The sequence below is a fragment of the Crassostrea angulata genome, chromosome 8 (genome assembly GCF_025612915.1).
Source record: "Crassostrea angulata isolate pt1a10 chromosome 8, ASM2561291v2, whole genome shotgun sequence".
NCBI lineage: Eukaryota > Metazoa > Mollusca > Bivalvia > Ostreida > Ostreidae > Magallana > Magallana angulata.
In genome coordinates, this window is record NC_069118.1 from 50,521,030 (window position 1) to 50,542,716 (window position 21,687).

General features: G+C 34.4%; 1 protein-coding gene across 5 annotated transcripts in view; it reads right to left on the minus strand.

The window, feature by feature from the left end:
* The window catches only part of LOC128158552 (plexin-A2-like), a 47,685-nt gene that overhangs the window by 23,681 nt on the left and 2,317 nt on the right, over positions 1–21,687 (minus strand). For 2 of the 5 annotated variants that reach the window (XM_052821424.1, XM_052821425.1), the window contains exons 2-17: positions 19,284–19,423; positions 16,748–16,949; positions 15,117–16,157; positions 10,691–10,870; positions 10,157–10,279; positions 9,593–9,693; positions 8,800–8,947; positions 6,381–6,549; positions 5,003–5,093; positions 4,475–4,571; positions 3,992–4,114; positions 3,607–3,711; positions 2,915–3,011; positions 1,948–2,120; positions 1,388–1,539; positions 588–693 (exon numbers count right to left, since the gene is read on the minus strand). In XM_052821424.1, coding sequence (XP_052677384.1) covers positions 588–693; positions 1,388–1,539; positions 1,948–2,120; positions 2,915–3,011; positions 3,607–3,711; positions 3,992–4,114; positions 4,475–4,571; positions 5,003–5,093; positions 6,381–6,549; positions 8,800–8,947; positions 9,593–9,693; positions 10,157–10,279; positions 10,691–10,870; positions 15,117–16,130 — 2,679 coding nt within the window. In that variant the 5' untranslated portion in view covers positions 16,131–16,157; positions 16,748–16,949; positions 19,284–19,423. Of the gene's footprint in view, positions 1–587; positions 694–1,387; positions 1,540–1,947; positions 2,121–2,914; positions 3,012–3,606; positions 3,712–3,991; positions 4,115–4,474; positions 4,572–5,002; positions 5,094–6,380; positions 6,550–6,613; positions 6,646–8,799; positions 8,948–9,592; positions 9,694–10,156; positions 10,280–10,690; positions 10,871–15,116; positions 16,158–16,747; positions 16,950–17,054; positions 18,271–19,283; positions 19,424–21,687 lie in introns of those variants that run through there. The other 3 variants (XM_052821426.1, XM_052821428.1, XM_052821427.1) reach the window with 3 other exon arrangements.

The following is a 21,687-nucleotide window of genomic DNA, read 5'->3' on the forward strand; positions in this document are numbered from 1 at the left end:
AACATACATATATTACAGAATGTCAACCCTTTGCAGGGAATTAGCTGGGGAGGTCTAAAAAGTTTTTAAAAAGTCCACATGAAAAATGGGCGGAATATGAAAAGGTCGAAATCTTAGAAAAACCAGTAGGAAGGAAATTTTACACGTTCTGACTAGTAATTTTCCTTAGAAATTTGTTATTGTTCTTATAAGGAGTGAATAAAAGGTATTTGTGCTGAATGGACACTGAGGAAATTCTAGTTACACAGTTCCGAAGATACATATTCCCTGGCTACAGTGAATTTTTATTTTAAAAAAAAACTGTCCCCTGCTACCTTTGAGAATATGTTTAAAATAACATGTATTACAGAAATGGTTGTAGCCAAAGGTGAAAAAACACACTACTGTGATTCAATGAATAATTAAAAATATGACCAATGTCATCTTGAAATTTAAGGTATATGAAAAGATAAAAAAATTTTACAGATAATAAATTTGCTATGATTTAAATACCGTTAGTAATCAAAAATGTGACTTCTTCTTTACCCATTCTTTACTTTTGCTGTAATTTTTGTGATTCCAATTTGCTATGATTATATTGCACTCACCACAAAACTAAAGATGCTGTCTGACGTTGTGTTGTACAGGTGATCCACTTCCACCGTGATGGTTCCATTCAGTGGAGCATCCACTTTGTCTGTCAGACACTTAAATCTGTGAATAAAAAAAAAAATTGGTCAACTTATTTTAAACGTCAAGTACTTAATTATGGGATTCCACCGTTTTGCATCAAATCCCGAGAAATAAATTGCGAGAGCCAAATTTTTATCACTGTTTCATTATTTAATTCCTGACTTTAAATTGGGAGTCACAGTAATACTGGCCCATGTTGAAATTTTGTTATTTTCTCATATTAAGAATAATCTCGTTTAGGTTAAAAACTGCTCTGCTTTGGGCCTACAGCTAGTCTTGCTTATTCCTATTGGCCAATTCATTCATGTTTTCATGAACATTCATCACTTTTTAATATCAATTTTTTCTGAAATCATTCCAAGCGAAAGCTAAACTTTTTCAGTTCAACATTAGAGGTATAGAAGATCATTGACTCTGTCACCCAGAATAAAGCAAGTTAAGTGCTCATGCATGCATATAGCGAGTCTTCTTTCAAGAAAGCATTCTGCAGCCAATCAGAAATATGCATGAATTATAGAGAATGAATAATTCCTTAACTGCAAAACTTTTGCAAGCTGACAAACAGTTATTCGACAAGTCAAAGACTGGCATTGATTTCCAGTAATAAGCAAAAAGCAAAAGAATTCTTTTAAAATTTTTAATCCTAAACATATATAATGATATTTTCTCAATTATAAGTAAATCAAATATCCAAGGAATCACAAATCATACAAACCCTTGTGAGGACTCAAAATGATCGGGATGTACCATGCAGTTTACACCGGCGACCTTGACCCCGCCCTTGATATCAACGTAGTCCTTCCCGAGGTTTATTCCACTGACGGTGATGTTGGTCCTTCCCATTACTGGTCCCATAGACGGCTCAAACTGACCATAAAATAAACAGAGATGAATACACACGTCTAAAAAAAAAATCAATTTCTTTAATATTGATTTTTATTAAGTTGACCTCAAAGGTCTGAATACAATTAAGCTATTTATATTTATAAAACACTGTAACCAATGTCATATACAATGTACATGGTATAAACCTAGTACATGAATGTTAAAATTGACGACTTATCTCGATTTTCTTTGAATAAATGATGTATATATATACCCATTTTTGTTTTACAGAAAAAATACATATACAACAGCTTCCATGCTTGGCTGCCCAACTCTAAGCATCTTGTACTCTTTATGTATCAAAAGATCTATTTTTATTAAAAATAGTAATTTGTTATGCAAAACTTATTTGTCCATTTCAATGCATGTGACAAGAAAACATATCTATACCCTGAGTATTTTGGGATTCGGGCAGGTATCATCTCTATCCAACCACTGGTCCGGACACTCCTTGTTACGAGTGCACTGATTGGTCAGGTTACACCATCCACAGTTGTACTTGGTGTCCATGGTCAGACACAGCCCACAGTTAGTCACCATGTACTTGCACTTGTAAATCTGAACTGGAATTCAAATGTCATTCTAACCTACTTACATGGGTTGAAAGGTAATATTTGTTGTACATTTTACAGTATTTTGGTGTACTGGTATCCTGATTTAAATGGACATAGTTAGGACAAGATCATTTTCAAAGCAAGAGCCTTTTCTATTTCATCCAAATAAATTAAGATACACCTGTGAAAATCTTCACAACTTTCTTGTATCATAGCCAGTTTTAATCACGAACAGCTGTTATCAAATTACATGTATCATTTGGTCACTTTTCATAACAACAAAGAGGGGATTTAGTTCAATATCAAGACTACAATAGGCAAGATCACTTGAACAATAAAATGCTTTCTTTGGTGATTCATTTGGGATATGAAGGTAGTGACACTGCAGTAAAAATACATAACCAGCATTAGCGGGTTATGTAAATTTTTTCTGCAATTATTGCTGCCTTCATAACCCGCATAATTCATCAAAGAAAACATTTTATTGTTCATATTAACATCTTTCTTTTATCTAATAAAAACTAATAAAAAGCTAGTAAAATTCTCAAAATTACTGTTAATGTAAAGCTAGTAAAATTCTCAAAATTACTGTTAATGTACATAAGTACATTAGCTAAAAGAAACAGCAAAATCGTCTCCTGTGAGACTGTGAGTTTGTCATCATCATGATTATTTCATGCAGTTCGTGATTTTTCTTAGGTCAATGTAGGTTTTGGCCAATCGATAAACAGGGCGTGTCAATTTCAGCCCTGTCAGTTTCTTGTCAGTTTGAGCCGCTGTTTCACTGAGGGGGGAACACATACCTGTTGTATTATTGTACATATCCAGGGGGAATTTCTTTGGTCCCCAAAGGACTTCAAATGTGGCATCCACATTGGATTTTTCTTGACTGTACTCAAACTAAAACAAACAAATTTTAAAACAATACTTGAATTTTTCTCTATTTCAAGAAATACAAAATCATTGTTCATTAAATATGATATAAACAAAGGTACTGCAGTTTTACTATAGAACTCGTCCCATATACTCGCTTTGAAGCATATAAAAAAAATATATCGAGCTGTATCTTGCCTAAATTTTCATATGATTAGTCTCAAATACCTACAAGGTTGCCCTGTTATAATCCCATTTTACCACATTCATTGTTTATGTAACGAAACCACTGCCACTTTTAACATCACGTTTGAAAATTCGCTGTTTAAAGTTGCCATGTTATTGATAAAATCCGAGACATGTACAACATTAGACTTTGTATTGCATCAATTTTGCAAGAATGCAATTTCCACAAAATCAAATATATTGCTCAATCTTTGTCTTGCATGAACAAATAAAGAAATGCACTACCAGTAATTAAAAATAAACCTATGCTAATTTGTTGAGAAAAAAAATATGTCCATCAAATATCATACCTTTACGAGGCATTCTGTTGCAAGTGATAAAAAATATCCAGTTGTGTAAGTACAAAGTATGATGCTGACTTTTCTAGTAAACTTACCTGGACTTTGTCACAGGTGAGAGTGCCTGACTCCTCCTTTCCTGGGACGGTCTCTGTCTTGTCCAGGTATCGGAACCGACACCACAATTCATCCGTCTGTCCGGCCTTTGTACATGTACATACAACAAAGAAACAACCTTGTACAATAAGTCGAGATCTGTCATTCTGAGAAAAATCATACTGAATGGGCAGCAAAGAATACTTGTAAAAAAATTATGAACTTGAAAAGTTTTGTCATTTGACTCAGTTGTAATGTATGCAATTTATTTGAGTAAGAATCTTTTTCCAGATTGTTAACAGTTTTATTTTAATATGCATAATCCAAACAAAAAGAAATACTGATACAACAAAATAATTTTACACAAGTCAAGCATCGATCATTTACCTTCATGTTAACAAGTTTGACAACCAGCCCAAGGGAATCCCCTGAGTGAACAATGATGTCAGCATTCTTGGAAGCGGGGATTTCCACCCGTGGACAGCTGTCATAGCTTGTGGTTCCCGGATCCTGTTAATCGTAAAAAAGGGCAACAAGAAATTTGTATTCATTGTATACAAGTATTTATTAGGACAATAATAGTACAGTAGATACTGTAAACCAATTTTTATTCGCGGCGACTTTATTTCGCGATTAACTGCTAAAAAACTGGTTGGCGACAACTAATGTTCGTGATCAAGCCTTATCCAGACCTGTATTGTTATAAAAACTATAGACAAAGGATTAGTTTGCGGCAAGAAATATTCGCGACGACAAGGCTCTTGCTAACCTTGTGAAAATTTCTCACACGCGAATTAAAGTTGGTTAACAGCAAATTCAAGTAAAGCACTTGTTAGTTATATCAAACTGTATACAGTAGAAATCACATACTACAGAAGGTTTCAGTGATACCACAGACAGGGCTGTACAGGTGTGTGTCTGGTAGTGCCAGGAACAATTAAACAGGCTTTTGCGGCAGTCGGTACACCTATGGAAGCAAACAAATCAAGACAGGTAACTCACTGTAAAACATCAATCTCATCAGGATGCTTGTATAATTCACTTTACATTACAAGATGTCTTTTTTCCCATCTTTGCAAGCAAAGATTTTCAGTCCATAAAGTCTGGAAGTATGCATTAAAGACCACTGATTTGCAAAGAAGGTCATGCTATATGTTTGAGTTTGCAAAAATGATTCTTGCTAATGGTATTATTTGCAAAGATGCATTAAATTTTGTTTCTGGTTTGGTTTGCATAGATTTTGCTTTTTTTTGGTTGCAATGACAGTTTTGCTCCTGGTTAAGTTTCTTTAGATTTTGCTTTGTTTCAATTTGCAAAGATGGTTTCGCTCTTGTCTGTTTATGATATTTTTTAAGCTTCCTAATCAAATGTTTATAACTGATGACTTTTGTATCTTACGTTTTGTGTACCGTGCAGTCAAACACTGGAACGCTTCTCTTGACAAAGGCGCGACCTCCAACATGGAATTCCACTTCAAGGTCATGGTGATCTGGTCAAAGCAAGGTGCAAATACACGAGCAGGTTATACTTGTTTCAAACTTATGTATATACAGTTGACTTCGATATCTCTTTGTCAAAGTGATCTGTAAGTCCCAACCACTTATTTTGTAAGTATTTTACCCTCCATATCTCGAATACTCAGATATCTCAAAGTATTTAAACAGTCCAAGCTTGTTTGAGATAACGAAGATTGACTGTACATGTATATTATTGCATATATGTGTAAAATAACCGTTAAATAAAATATCAAATCATCAATAAACCTATAACTACCAATAAAATCAAGAGAAATCTTTGACACAAAGTATTATCAATAGTTTCAGTCGAATCCTAGAGTATTAACTTTGTTTGCATGATTTTCTTCTGCCATTTCAAGAATCAGAATAAAAATGTTTTCTTAAATTTAAATTTGGTGCTGGTTGATAAGGTTAAATGCTACAGGGATTACAAAACAAGTAACCATTATTTGGAAACTTATTAAGGAATTGTTGAAGGTAAATAATGATTAACGTATGTAAGAAGTTAGTAGAAACCTCTGATTAGAGCTGAGACTACTCTAACTGCAAAATATAAACATCTGACCATAACACTACAGTTCTCATTAAGCAATATACTGTAAATTCCTTATATTACGCAAGTACTTAATTCCGCGATCCCGCTGTTTTGTATCAAATCGCGAGAATATAAAATCGCAAAAGCGGAACTTTTATCCTTTTTTCTCATAGTTCTCAACTCTCAAAGAATAATGGCGAGATTTTAAAATTTGCGATGGGTGCTCCTTGCAATTTTACGCGTTTAATTAGGAATCTACAGTAAGAGAACTAGCATAAGGTTTTCAAGGCTTGCACAGTAATGTAAATTTTTATTAGCTATGATATATAATGTAGTTATTTCATGCAACTCCCAATGTGTCTAATTACATTGTAGTCCCAACTTATACTTACAATTAAAAACTGTCAAAAAGAGAAGAAAATAAGAAAAACATAAAATAATATATGATATAAAATAATATATAATAAAAGATTTGCAAATATCAATCTTTAAACAAAGAAAGAAAGAAAATACTGAAATTAAATTTTCAATAAAAATTAATTTAAACCAAAACTGCAGCAAGAAAAAAAGGGATTTTTAAAGTACCGGTATAAGTATAATCGAAAGAAAAGAAAAATCAAGATGAAAATTTACAATATTTTAGCAATTATACAAAAAATGAAATTGTCCTTTATTTTTTTTATAAATATGTGAATAATTGTCATAAAATCTAAATACAACTTACCTGTACCCTTAGGTTTTAACTCCAAAGATGAGTTGCTAGGCAACAGACATGTGATCACATCATTATCCACCGAGGCTGGCGTCCGAGCTGTGACAGACATGGCTGTAAAGGCACAATGGATACTGTTGCTCCCATTGGAGAGGGAAACATCCGAGAGTTTGAAGCTGATCTAGAAATTAACACAAAAGTTGAAAATAATTGTAAAGGCACAATGGATACTGTTGCTTCCATTAGAGAGGGAAACATCCAAGAGTTTGAAGCTGATCTAGAAATTAACACAAAAGTTGAAAATAATTGTAAAGGCACAATGGATACTGTTGCTTCCATTAGAGAGGGAAACATCTGAGAGTTTGAAGCTGATCTAGAAATTAACACAATTTAAAAGTTGAAAATAACTAGAGGTACTGTGAGCAAGCTCACAATTGATACCCCCCGCTAAGAAAAATCATAACTCATGTATTTTTTCTATTATAGAAAATATTGGATGAATCTATTTCATCGTCCATTTTCTATAAATAACAACTGCTCTATTTTTTAAAACTGTTAATGCTTATATGAGTACACAAACCAATTTCTATTCTTTAAATTCCATTTTAGTTCAAGTTAACTGTTAATGCATGAGGACATTTGCATCCTTATGTTAACAAACATGACTCGAATCAAACGAAATTCCACATGTCAAGCAGCCACTTAATATAAACATTTTGAATTATTGGTATACTGAGCCCGATTTTTTTTTTACAATGACCTTGAACTTCCTCAATTGACCTTTGGTCAAGGTCATGACATACTCTCAGGTTATGAGCATTCTAGATGTGAATTAAGAACTTCCAATATTTGTCCATTAGAAAGATATGGACTGGACACGAGTTTTATACTTTTCTGCAAGTGACCTTGACCTTGCCCAAATGACCTTGGGTCAAGGTCATGACAAACCCTTAGCTTATAAGCAATCTTTGTGTGAACTGAGAACTTCCAATGTTTCTCCATAAGAAAGATATGGACCGGACAAGAATTTTGCACTTTTTTCTGCCATTGACCTTGACCTTGTCCAAATGACCTTGGGTCAAGGTCATGACACATCCTTAGGTCATAAGCAATCTTTGTGTGAAGTAAGAACTTCCAATGTTTCTCCATTAAAAAGATATGGACCAGACACGAATTTTGCAATTTTTTCTGTCAGTGACCTTGACCTTGCCCGAATGACCTTGGGTTAAGGTCATGACACACCCTTAGGTCATTAGCAATCTTTGTGTGAAGTTAAAACTTCCAATGTTTCTCCATAAGAAAGATATGGACCGGACACGAATTTTGCACTTTTTCTGCCAGTGACCTTGACCTTGCCCGAATGACCTTGGTTCAAGGTCATGACACACCCTTAGGTCATAAGCAATCTTTGTGTGAAGTAAGAACTTCCAATGTTTCTCCATAAGAAAGATACGGACCGGACACGAATTTTGCACTTTTTCTGCCAGTGACCTTGACCTTGCCCGAATGACCTTGGTTCAAGGTCATGACACACCCTTAGGTCATAAGCAATCTTTGTGTGAAGTAAGAACTTCTAATGTTTCTCCATAAGAAAGATATGGACCGGACACGAATCGAACAGACAGACGGACAGACGGACGGACGGACGGACGGACAGACGGACGGACGGACAAGGTGATTCCTATATACCCCCCCAAACTTCGTTTGCGGGGGGTATAATAATAAATGCACAACTGATACTGTTGCTCCAATTGGAGAAAAAAACATCTGAGAGTTTGGAGCTGATCTAGAAAATAAAACAAATATTGAAAATTTGACACATGCTAAGGGATGATAAGGATATCATTTCACATTAATAATTCATAATAAAAGTAGAAAAATGTGTTTGACATTTCATCGCCACAGAGTAAAACCTATCAATGACAATAAATGGGTCATAATGAAAAACATATCAACTGCTGCAAACTCATGTACACAAATATTCGAGATTTCATAGATGATAAAACTCGCACATATTCTATAGAAATTGCAGTCTTATTTTGTGATTGGTGATATTTTTCTGAAAAAACTTTTTTTTTTAAAGTTAAACTTGTCTGCATGAAAGGGCTATTATTTTAAATTAACTTTTTTTAGGTGCAGGAGCAGATTACTTTTAAGCCTTTTAATGTGTATATTATAATAAAGGACATTCAAGATTATTTGTGTCAATGAAATGATGAAACAGCTAGCCACGACCAAAACAGACAAAGAGTCTAACACAGCTAGTAGCCAAACAAAGTGTTCTTCAATGGGTTGTTGTTGTGCTCTACATGTAATATATGAATTGTCTGTACTTGCTACTTCAAGGCAATGAGCCTAACAAAGAAGCAACATAAAGTGTGCTCTACTGAGTGGCCATAAATATTGTGTTCTTTATCGCGTTAGTACTTGCCTGGTGCTGGTGCTGATTTCTGCTAATATTCTCGTAGTTCAGTAGCGACGGTTGGAGGTCGGCCATCTTGGCACAGCTTTCCATCATGGCCGCTGACAACCATGGGGGCGTGATCATTGAACCATGACAGTTCCCTTTCTCTGTACATCTATAAGATAAGGTAGAATCAAATAAGGTAAAAATCAGTGACAAAAGGTCATACAATCAAAGTACTTTAATGTAATTGCATGCCTACTGCATTACAAAAGAACTCTTTAAAACTTCACCTTATTCTTTTCAGTAGGTCTGAACCTTGAATAACATTTGGTATAATCAAACATATATTTAATGCATTGAAATAATTTTAAACAATATTTCAATTGGTAAAAAGTATAAAAATACTATTTATCGCTATGGGGATGGAAATTATTGTCATTGTGTGACCATTGTCCATTGTTTAACTTGTCAATTACTGTGAAATCATTAAAATTCGTGGGGGCCAATTTTCGTGGATTGCTTAAATTTTACAGGTTCGTGGGGACTTAATTTCGTGTATTCTCGTATACCTACAAAAGGAAAAACGACTTTATTGCCTTAATTTATTAATTCGTGGAGGATGTTAATTCGTGAATAAGAGGTAACCACGAATTCCACGAAAATTGAGCCACCACGAAATCTAATGATTCTACAGTACACAGAAAGAGTAAATCTAATTTGTCCATGTCTTATAAACAGCAGTACTTAGTCTATATTCATCACAATGGAGCCTGTGTTTGTTTTCCCTGTTTAATGTCCTTTAATTTTTGTTACATACCTACTGTCCATGTTACACCATCCACACACGGGGTCAGAGGTCGACACACACTCCTGACAGGTCGTACTACGTTCACAGTGAGATATACTAATCTTCAATAGCTGTTTTAAAATGGAAAAAAAAATTAACATCAATTATGACTAGGTTTTTTGGAAAATACAATATTTGTGCTGACACAAGCAAAGCTTAAATATAAGTCAAAGAAAAAGACCTCTGTAAGAGCCATGAATAGGCACTACATTATACTCATAAATGAAAAGAACTACCGGTAATTTGGAAAATTTATTATGATTAAAATTATGTAACAAATCATTGCAAGAATTCCTAGATAATAGTATGCACTAAGAAAAACATGCTCTTTAAAAGCTTCTTCCTTCTCTTTGCTCATTGTTCACTCTGTCTCTCTTTGTCTGTGATGTGGAAAAGGGTATGTATTATTCTCTCTCTCTCTCTCTCTCTCTCTCTCTCTCTTTCTCTCTCTCTTCTGTCTCCCCTATATTTCCCTTCTGGTGTTTTCTCTCTCTCTCTCTCTCTCTCTCTCTCTCTCTCTCTGTTGTTGTTTACCTCACTATTGGTGACCACATACACAGATTTCTTGTCCGGACTGAACGACATCCCCACCCCCTCTTTAATGTCATTGATGCGCATCTGATCCACTTCTTTTACAATTGAGCCAGACTTGATGTACTACAATACAACAACAGAATGGATTTAACAATCCTGGAAATTACACACATGCTCAATATATCACACTGTGGACTGGAATAACTTTACTATGTTTGTGATAGTGACTTGTTCTACTGTTTTTACTGGTCAGCAAACCAATTAAACTGGTTCTTCTGTTTTTACTGGTCAGCTAACAAGTCAAAATGGTTCTACTGTTTTTACTGGTCAGCAAACCAATTAAACTGGTACTGTTTTTACTGGTCAGCTAACCCATTAACTGGTTCTACTGTTTTTACTGGTCACCTTACCAGTTAAACTGGTTCTACTGTTTTAACTGATCAGTTAACCAGTTAAACTGGTCCTACAGTGATATACACCCTTTGTGGTAGATGGCCATTTAAAACTTACTGCCATAGTTACTATAACACATACTTTTCGTAAGACGCCATCTGCAGAGCTAACAATAATTGCTGTTGATCCTTTCTGAGCTATTACGGCAATGGAGGATAAGTAGACATCATTGAGGCTTATGATGCTACGACTAAAAATCGGCTGGAGTCCTTCGATTGATGCAAAACCCCCGGGGACCTTGGAGCAATATGGATCATCTACCTGTTGAAAAGAACAGTCAAATTTGTTTTATATACCTACAAATAAATCTAAACTGAAAATAAATTCAACTTAAATGTATAACAAATCACTGGGAAAATCAACAATCTTATTGCAAAAAAGGATTAAGAAAACTCTATATTTATGGAATTTGAATGAAACAATAACTCAAAATAAAAGACAGGCTTGATAAAAATTTAAGAAAATTGACAGATTTTTCTGATAAGTTTGCCAATTTTCTTTTAAGAATAACCAATGATGAAATAAAAACAACATCTAAGATATTAAGAATTATTTTTTTTTTTTTATAAACTTGCATCAATTAAAATTAGTCTGAGATTTAAGAATGTATCAAGATTTTATCATATCTACCATTAAATCTCTTATATTAACATTTGACAGATAGTAGCAAGTTGTGAACAAAAGAGCTAGAAGTCAAGGTTGTGTCAATACCCGCCATTTTCAGCCAAGAAATTACAAGTCAGGAAGTTACTGCTTCATAACCCTGACCTAGTAACAATAACCTTGACCTAATGCCCGTAACCTTAACCTATTTAACAAGGTAGCTTAAAAAACTAACGTTTATAATAAACATATGGCATATGAAGAAAAAAATGCAATATAACACTAGATTTATCTATTGGAGGAGATTCTACAGTTATTATAATTATGTGTACTGTGTGAAAAACACTCAGCAGAAACACAAACTTAATGCATAAAATTTCACCCATCTTCCAAGTTGAAGAGCATTTAGATGATGCATCCCTCTCCTTACAGACCTCTTTAAAATCTATTAACCTCTTGCTCCAGTCATGTTGTCATGGCGACCGGATAATGGATACATTTGCACAGTTGGTAGAAAGAGGGAGCCATGCACCAACTGTTTCTAAAGTTCCACTTTCTTTTGAGCACATTGAAAAGATATTATTTCTGATAAGTTATTTTTGATATCGTAAGATTCAAAGCCTATATCACATGTGAGGGGAGTCTTTATGGGGGCTTAGGTAGACAGGAAACATGCAATGCTTGCGTACCCAAGCTTCACCTGCCCCTAAGCAGCTGCAAACAGCTCTCCCGACTTTCATTTTTTATGCCTCATTAGAGGGCCCCTTAGATCAAGGGGTCACAAGGCAGACTCTAAAATGAAAGAGTCAGTGCGCATTTTACAAATTCTCTCTCTACTAAAATATTAATCTCTTTTTTTTTCTTCTTTTTTTTTTAAACCTCTTTTTGTTACCATGTGAAACTGGTTAAAACAAAATATCACTTCAATCAAAATTCTCTTTTAACTATCATTTCTCAAATAAAACGTCTTGAAACACTGCCATGCAGGAAAGTGGGGGGGGGGGGGGGGGGGCTACCAAATGGGAAAAGTACCTATATTCTTTCAAATGGAAAATATGATGGCCGATAGCGGCCGTCACTTCACACAAATGTATTGTGTGAAACGTGTTCAGCATTTTCACTGAAACTTACTGACACATTACACCTATAAGTAAAAGTGTACAGTGTCATTGCAAAATTCAAATGTACACTCTAAACACTTGTGTAAAGTGTCAGGAAAAGTTTCATGTACACTCTACTTCTAAAGATGGTATCAAAGAACAATAAGGAAAGAAACATTCTTTTTTTTTTCTTTCTCTTCCCTCACATCAGTACCCCTTTCCTATTTTAATTGGTTCATAAAGCGTCAGGTCTTAGTTTAAGGACATGCACTTGTTTATGGGATTCACAATTATAGCTTATGCGACAGACTTGAAAATTCTGTAGAAAACTCTTAAAGTGTAGCATGTAAGTTACTAATTTTTAAATGATAAAATGTTTAATCTTAAATTTAATTAATAAATATAATTTTCAAATTTAAGCGGAATCGAAAACAAAGGAAATTATCTGTTTTTGTTTGTTTGTAGGTCTTCGTGCAAATTTTCAATACATAATTCGGGGAATGATGATGATGAAACACTTGTTCTGATTTCTCTTCCAAAGGACCGTCCTTTGACAATCAGTGACTTGCGTAAATACTGCTTGGTGTGTAAAAATATTTGCATTCCATTTTGTCAGCTATATTATTAATCACAGAATCTCTAATATCAAACAAAAACTTTACAGTTTACTTTATTCTTTAAATAAAATACATATGTTAATTGCTAATATAATGATAAGTATTGTTATAGTATTACATGTTTACATTGTCAAAGACAATCAGTGAGAATTCTCATCACAATATATCAAAAACGACAAGCCAAAATTGGTAAACTAGATTTTGATTGTTTAATTTTGCAGAACATAAATATATATAATATGTAGATATTTTATATAGTTATTTCCAATTCATTGCCAATGTTTCCTGCATAATTCTTATATGTGGTGCTTCGCATATAATTTTTTAAAATAAATATGTTAATCTATATACATAATTACATCTACCCTATACTTGTCTACTTTATAAAATAAATTTGATTTTAAATTTATATTAAAAATAATTGTCTTATCATTCCTCATTTAATTGGATAGAAATGCCTGTAAATTGTACTTATGGTTTGCTCTTTCAATGTATTTTTGGATTCATCTCCAATGCATTTATAACTAATGAATATCTATAGCTTATAAATACACATATGATATCTCAGAATTAAAATACAGTAATTATATAAGGAATAAGGAATCATTCTTTGAGTATTATGAGGTGATAATTTTGGTCGGGGCGTGATCAAATCCAATAAAGCCCTAAGGGCTTTATGATAGATTTGATCACGCCCCGACCGAAATTATCACCTCATAATATTCAAAGAATGATTCCTTATTACTTATATTTATATAATTGTAAGCCATCGTACGATTAAATATTTAAATATAAATAAGCAAACCCCGCTGGCGCCTCAATTTGGCGTCATTTGTATTATGGGTTATATAGTACAAAATCGATACGTAGTGTTATCACAGGCAAAGACACTGGAGAATGTAAATATAATGCTTTGTTTCAATTCATTAACTTACCATGTGATCTTGTAGGCATTTTACTATGTCCAAGTCTGTTATAAAACGCCCAAAGAGGCACCTTTCGGGGGCAACTCAAAGAAACCAAGTACATGTAGTTATATTTTATTGTCTTGTTCTTTGATACCACCTTTAGATGAAGAGTGCACATGAAACTTTTCCTGACACTTTACACACATAACGTTGGTGTAGAGTGTACATGGAATTTTGCATTGACACTGTACACTTTATACACTTTTACTTAAAGGTGTAATGTGTCCGTAAGGTTTCAGTGAAACGTTGTCAACGTTACACACAAAATGTTAGTGTAGAAAGATGGCCGCTATCGGCCATCGTAGCTAGCTAGGAGAAAGATGTTGAATTCATAGAACAAATTTAAAAACTGTTTTTGACATATCAAAATAAATTGGAAGTTCTTATCAACAGAAGTTTAGACTTTAATCCTTAATCCCAGGTTTTAAGGAAATATAAGTTAACATTACCATCTTTCGTAAGAAAAATAAAATTACAGCAAGCTGTTCCTCAAAAGATAAATTGGGAATATCTATGGACTCAAAATAGTAGAAAAACTAATGTATTTAGAATGGGGGTGATTAACTGTTTTTACTAAACGGGGTTTTTGCACCCCTTGATATAAACAAAGGTTCGTGCCTTAAATTTTAACTTCCCCTGTATCATCACCCTTTATTTCACCCTTTATCATGCCCTTTTATTACACCTATCCAGGAAACCTTTGCACTTTTCATTCAGAGTACCTTGGATATTTTTCTTTTTATAGATTCATATAGATCTGCAGTTTCAACTATGACGTAATGACATGAACAATTTGTTATTGATGAAGTCATATTTATAAATTTTTAGCCTCAAAAAATATGCTGCTTCGAGGAAACAAAGAAATAGAATAACTATGAATAATACTTTTTATCAAAGAAATAAATAAAGATAATTTTTTCAAATATACATGTACAATAACATAAAAAAACAATACATGTCAAAATCTGTATAACACCCAAATCAACCCTCAACCAATATCAGGTCTCTGGCCTTTGGCCCTCGGGCTTATATTTAAGTCTCGGGTTGATATGAGGTGCGATACAGATTTTGTCATGTATTCTTCAATATTATTACTTAAATCATACAACGGAACGAAACCCACAGTCATTGTAACTTAATGAATTAAACTTAAATAATGTGCTGTAATCAACGTTAGTGCTGAACCTTTCAAATTTCTTGTAAAATACTGAAGGTTTACCTTTGCGCTGACTTTGGGACAGGGGACTTTCTGGTGGATGTAGTAGGGCCCGAGCTGTCCTTTACCTTGGTGACAGTCATTGACAGCGAGGTTAAACTGACGCTCCACATCTGACATCCGGTACTTGCAGACAACGCTTGACACCAGTCCCCTCCTCCCTTCCTCGCCCCTCATTTTCCGGAACACCATATACAGGTTCCCCGTTTTCTCATCAAAATCAGCCCCCTGCACAATGGAGTGATCGTTCTTCCCACAGACCACTGGAAAATCTACCAAGGTGTCGATGGTGGGGTTCGATTTACAGAGTCGAGTGATCCGGGATTCTTTATCGTAAAACCTAGAGATGAAGTAGACGAAGTTTCCGTAGGAAAATCCGTGGATAAATTTCAGGTGAGCTTCTGTCTCGTTACTTTCCCTTGTATAAATGGACGTCTGAACACCGGAAGAAGTGGTGGTTAATTTCAGAGTTTGCGGATTTCTACTGCTCAACATGAGGATGGAGTTAGAGAGATACTCTGTATCGGCCACACCGTATCTGAGTGTGTACCAACTGGCTATATACAGTACAGTCCTATTGCCAACACCAGACCCCAAGAACAACACATTGGGAGATGGGTCGTTGGACACCATTGAGGGCAGGTAGGGGGTCTTCACTTCCGACAGGTCGTCTACAGACAACACCTGACACGACCCCTGGGCCACAGTTGAACACAGAATGAGGCTGGAGTCCCCCTTGTTGATCACTAGACCTTTCACAAACACATTCACAGAAGTCTGCCCGACCCCCTGAGACACGGGTCCGATGCTCCGTTTCTGAAGCACAGTAAGTTGCGGTGACAATTTGTACACTAGATTTTTGGATCCCAGTATCACTTGTCCATTTCGTGAGTTTATAACTGGTTTTTCGAACGTTGGATTTTCTTGGTCGTTGGAGAACACATTTTCGATGTTCATGCTGGACACCTTCTGGATCAGGTAGACAATCCAGAATATGTATACTGATCTTACTGCCATACTTTCTGTGGAAAGTGTTGACTAAAACTGTAAATATAGATTGATTCAATAAACCCACGAAAAAAATTAAGATCAAAAACTTTAGAGAGTTTAATATTTTTTTCCCATAATATTTGTGAAATATAAAAAACACACACACGTTTTTGCCTTGTTAAGACTGGCATGGTTTTAAAATATCTGTTACTAGCAAGATGCAGTGACATTTAGTCTTGATGGGTTAAACTATCGTTTTCAACTGAACAAAAACAGCAATACTCTTTGAGGGAACTTGTAAAAAGTCTCTCAAGAGCATTCAGTTTTTCTGACATATGTTAAAAACAGAATTATCCATTTTTGCCAATATTGTTATTGGTTTCAGGGTTTTTCCTTCGCAGCGTGTTTATCATTTTAAGTTAAAATTTGTTGAAAAAAATCCTGATCTTTACAATGTTATCACAACAATTTTCCAAAACTTTTAGCTGATCCTAGCTGTTTGCAGCTTGATCTGAACATGGAACAGCATGCCCTGGGAGAATTAACACAGACCCGAGCATCTGTAGTAACACTGGAAGATACATAGACTTCTTGCTGTGTTAAACAAATACAAGCACACACAACACTAATTTAATCTCACAAACCTGATCAGCTGATGCCCTAACACATCTGTCCACTTCACACTGATGTTAAGTCAATCCAGTGTTAACTCAAATCCGATGTTTACCAAAATCCTACTCAAATCCTGGTGTTAACTCAAATCCGATGTTTACTCAAATCCAATGTTTAACTCAAATCCAAATTGTTTACTCAAATCAAAGAGAGATTCACAAAGCCTCTATCTTCCTGAAAAACAAAAACAAAAGGCTATTAAAACTCAGAATGATACAGGAGAAAAAAAATCATTAGGTCTCTAAATTTCTATTCAACAGAGTCATTTATTATCCCCACCTCAATCATACAGAAGCACCATGAACAATTTCCTCCAAATTACAGGGGCTTAGAACTTACGAGTCCTGCACCCTAGTCATCACTCCTTCCACATAAGCGAAGGCTTCAAACAGATCATTCGGCTTCTGTATCAAAAATCGCTCAATCTACTGCTCTCCACACAAATGCTAACCGCATGTTACCATCTTTTATTTATTTTTTTATCATAACTTTATCGTCTTCTGCTGCAGTGCTTTTTTCTTTTAGTGCTTCTGTAAGAACCCCCCATTACACAGGGAAGAACAAGGGAAGTGCTCAGTCTCTGTGAAATCCCTTCCTTTTTAACATACAAAGCCTGTGTGCTAGTGATGACTTCATTGAACACCAAGAGAACATAAATCAAGACAGTTGTGAGCCTACTCATTCAGCCCTGTCTATTAAACTCTCTGTCAGATAAAGGTGCTGTACATGATCAGAACATCAGTAAAAAAAAAAAGAACATTTCTATTGATTCTATTGATCCTCCAAAGACTCCGTTCATTTTCAAAGACATGAAACTTTCAACTATCAATACGATTCCCTGCATGTTTAAAATTAATTTAAAATCAAATACAAGCTTGAAATTATTTACAGTTGTTCAGCTCTTTAACAGATGCGGCTCTTTTTTTTTTTTAATATTTTAAAATGAGAAAGATTCTTTTCATTTTCACAGACATGAAACTTTCACCAAGTAAGTAATAAAAACAAAGATTCTTTTAGTTCCCCTGCATATTCAAAATTTATTTGAAAATGAAATACAAGCTTGAAGGAATTTTCCATTTGTGAGTTCTTATTAGCAGCTCTTTTTTCAAACAGCCAGACATAATTTGAAATCAAATACAAGCTTGAAAAAATTTACACTTTATCAGTGCAAAAATAGCAGCTATTTTTTTTAATTACTGAGATTTCAGAATTTTGTTCTATAACATGTACAGTTGGGATTTCATTTGATATACAGAGTTTGAACCTGACAAAGCATTTAGAAATGTTCAATATCCAAAATTACTGTAAAACATAAACTCCCAGAAGGGCCCAGTGTTTCAGTTGTCTTTAATTATTCATCATTATAAGGCAGGTTGTATGCAAAAATGATTACAAAGTTCAAATGCAATATGTCATTCAAACCATTTTCAACTTCTTCATCTAAAGCTATGAAATGGTTTTTCTATTTGAAAAGAGATGAGAAATGTTACTATCACCATTCTAAAAACTTTCTGAATCCAAAGCCACTTCCAGTTTTTTTCCTCTCTCTCCCTACACATTTTCATATAATAAACATATAAAAATGAACAATAGTTATTATCTACATACATCGTAAAATCTTTCTGAATTCACACTCTCTTCTAGCTTTTTTCTCTCCCCGTATGGATTTCCAAATAAAGAAAATAAGAAGTGGAGAGTATAAGTTATTATCTACTGGGTAGTATATATACCCGGTATATATACACGATTATTCCAGATTCTAAAAGCTTTCTGAATCCATTCAAGCCCAGTTTTTTTTCTCTGACTCCACGGATTTCCGAGTAAATTAATGGGAAGTGGACAATAGTTATATCAGTACCGGCTCTGAGTCAGCTTGCACAGTACAATGCTTTTCCGCCTCTATACACCCGGATTCCAACTGTTTCATGTTTACATCAGACTGACAATCTTGTTGCAACATCATCAGCAAGCTCAAATGGGCAGATAGGGCCCATAGGCTTCATTGTGACTGACTAATTCTCAATTAGATTATTGATCTCTGAGTTTTTTGTCTGATGAAGTGTAATTGAATTCATTAAATAGGACAACCATAAAAGTCATTCTGTTGAAGCAAATTTATTTTGACAGAAGTGATTAGATGAAGGTTATAGGGGCTGTTGAAATATTACACCGCTGATAAATTCAATAGATTTTCTGAAATGTGAATAATTTGGATAACAGTGTTACCAGTGTTAACTGATAATTTCTGTTTACTGAGAGAGAGAGAGAGAGAGTACATACACTCAATGAGAAAGAAAAATAGAAAAAGAAAGGGTTAAGAAAAAGAATCATGATGAGAGAGTCTGTATTTACATACATGAATATCCACTCAAAGATAAAAGGATAAAAGAAAGAGAGAAGGAAACACTCTGAAATAGAAAGGAAAACATGGCAGGAGCTCAGGAGAGGGAAACACGCTACAACAAAAGAGAATGCAGGGGATTATAAATTAAACTGCAAAATGCTTACCAGTAAAATTCCTCGCTATCCATGTACCCAGTTAGCAATAGAGGAGTTTTTCATTTAAACAGCTGTCTGCGAATCTTTACACAAGAAGCCACATTAACATTCCTCTGCCTGTAATTTCCGACCTGCACACATTTTAATGTCTGCAAGAAAACGCAATTATATCCAGGTTATTTGTACATAAACTCAACACACATTCATCCCATCTCAAACATGTTTAAGAGGAAAACATCAAGAGTACAGGGAATAACAAGAAACAGGCTGAGGTTTAGACGAGACGTTTTAACCTATCCATCAGGGGTATAAATCTGATGATCTCGTGAGGCCCATGAGCCTTTTACACAAATTTTTTCCCCTCAGCAAAATTTAACAAAACAGAATGGATGATGTATAATCACTGTCATTTTTAATAAAACTTTTCATTAAAAAAATATTCTTTTTACATGGTTTATTGTTTGGGGTTAAAAGGTGGATTTGATCTGATGTGTCGCGAATTATTATATTACCTTATCACGTACTTGTCCATTATATTGTTAGTTTTTTGGGAGTGTCAAGAGAACCACAGACTAATCTATGAGAGATCAAAGAATCTTACTCATACATAATATGACATAATCTTAAAAGACATTCTCCCCCGAAAAAAATCAATTTCCCCACTACATGAATCCATAACTTTTCCGATCTGATCGAGACGTCTGTCTCATTTTACCCCCCACCCCCCTCGTAGACAGCCTGCTTTCTTACTGGGGTCCAGGAATTGAGCTCGTTCAAATATCAAAGAGACTTAGAGAGGAATTTAATTTGCATCAGCTGCACCGATCAATAAAATTAGCGCTGCATTTCACAGACTGCTAACTTTGTGCACAACAGCACTGCACCAGTCCTCCGATGCATTCAACCTCTCTCTGACAGAAAAAGCAAAGGTATGGAAATGAATGTGACTCATCTTATTATAACATGATGAACACATTTCTACCACCGTCAATAAAGGATTCTGTTCACCGAGACACATCAGACAGAAATCAAGTCATGAAAAATTAAATCCAATAGAGACTCGTTATTACATTCTTTTTATGAGGAATCTCTGATCGAGCAATATCTTTTGTGGTATAGTTGGGTTACATATTTTTGGAATTCATAATTTTCACTACATATTGATTTAGTCTGTATGAAGAGTCTGCAGAACACAATTCTTGGCAGCACAATCTTGCATGATAAACCACAAATGACAAATGACCTACAAACACGAACACATTCATACATGATTTTAATATGTGAAATAAAGTTATGTACTTCATTCTTGTTTTCATTTGAAAAAGGAGATTGGTTGATTTACATATTAGGATTTAAACCATTTACATGTCCTTCTAGGAAAATGTCGTTGCACGTAAAATCCCCCATGAAGATTTTCAAAAGTTGCCATGTATGTATTTGAAAAAAAAAAATAATCTATAATCTTTATACTATTGTAATGTCAACTGAAGCACGTCTTGAGGCAACTTTTTATTAAATTATGTACAACTAGTATTTTTCATTGATTGTAACGTTACACAATTGCGCCTTGTCAACTGAAGCATCAAGGGGTATCAGTTTATTAAATCATGTAAAATAATTTTGGAGATTATAGTAAGGAACTATTGCCACCAACCAATGTACTTATCACAATGCTAGCTATATAAAAGTGGAGGCAGTGTTTACTTTGTATATGTTGCAGAAGAATGGAGTTCAGGTCAATATAAACTAGATAGTGACTGTGTTCCTTTGCCAAGTGCTCAGCTTAAGATCGAATTAAAAGTCATGCACAGCTCAGATAAGACATTAAAATACTTATGTGTACACATTATTAACTGATCCCTCGCCTATTTAATGGCCCTGACTGTGCTCAGAACTTTTGAAGCTCTTTGTCAACACTGGTTAATTCACGATTTGAAATGGGGGAAATATTTTCACTGAATCTATTTATAAAACCAGTTTTATTATTAATCTAAACAAAAACGTTACAAATATGTATGTTTTAAAATTATGTCAGCTTAATTTTGTATGCAAAAATATTAAAACAGTAATACCGATTCAGAAAAACACTTGATAAAATAAATATTCTTGAAACTTTAATCATCCAGATCTGATGACAGATTTGAACATTCGAAACACAATCCTAGTTTCATTAATTTTGCTCCTATATTTACTGCCCAAAACAAAAAATTCGTCAAAGTAATGCAATGAAAAATTCTATCCAAATTCTATCAAAAATAGCATTGCACTATCTGCAGACAAACAGTATATTTAGCATTGTACAAATGATTCTACAGCAGGGCTCATATTCTAGTATAAATTAATACGGGCCAGGATTTGTTGAATCAGCGATTTCCTCAGACATCATGGATGATCATTTGCTTGTTATATACCA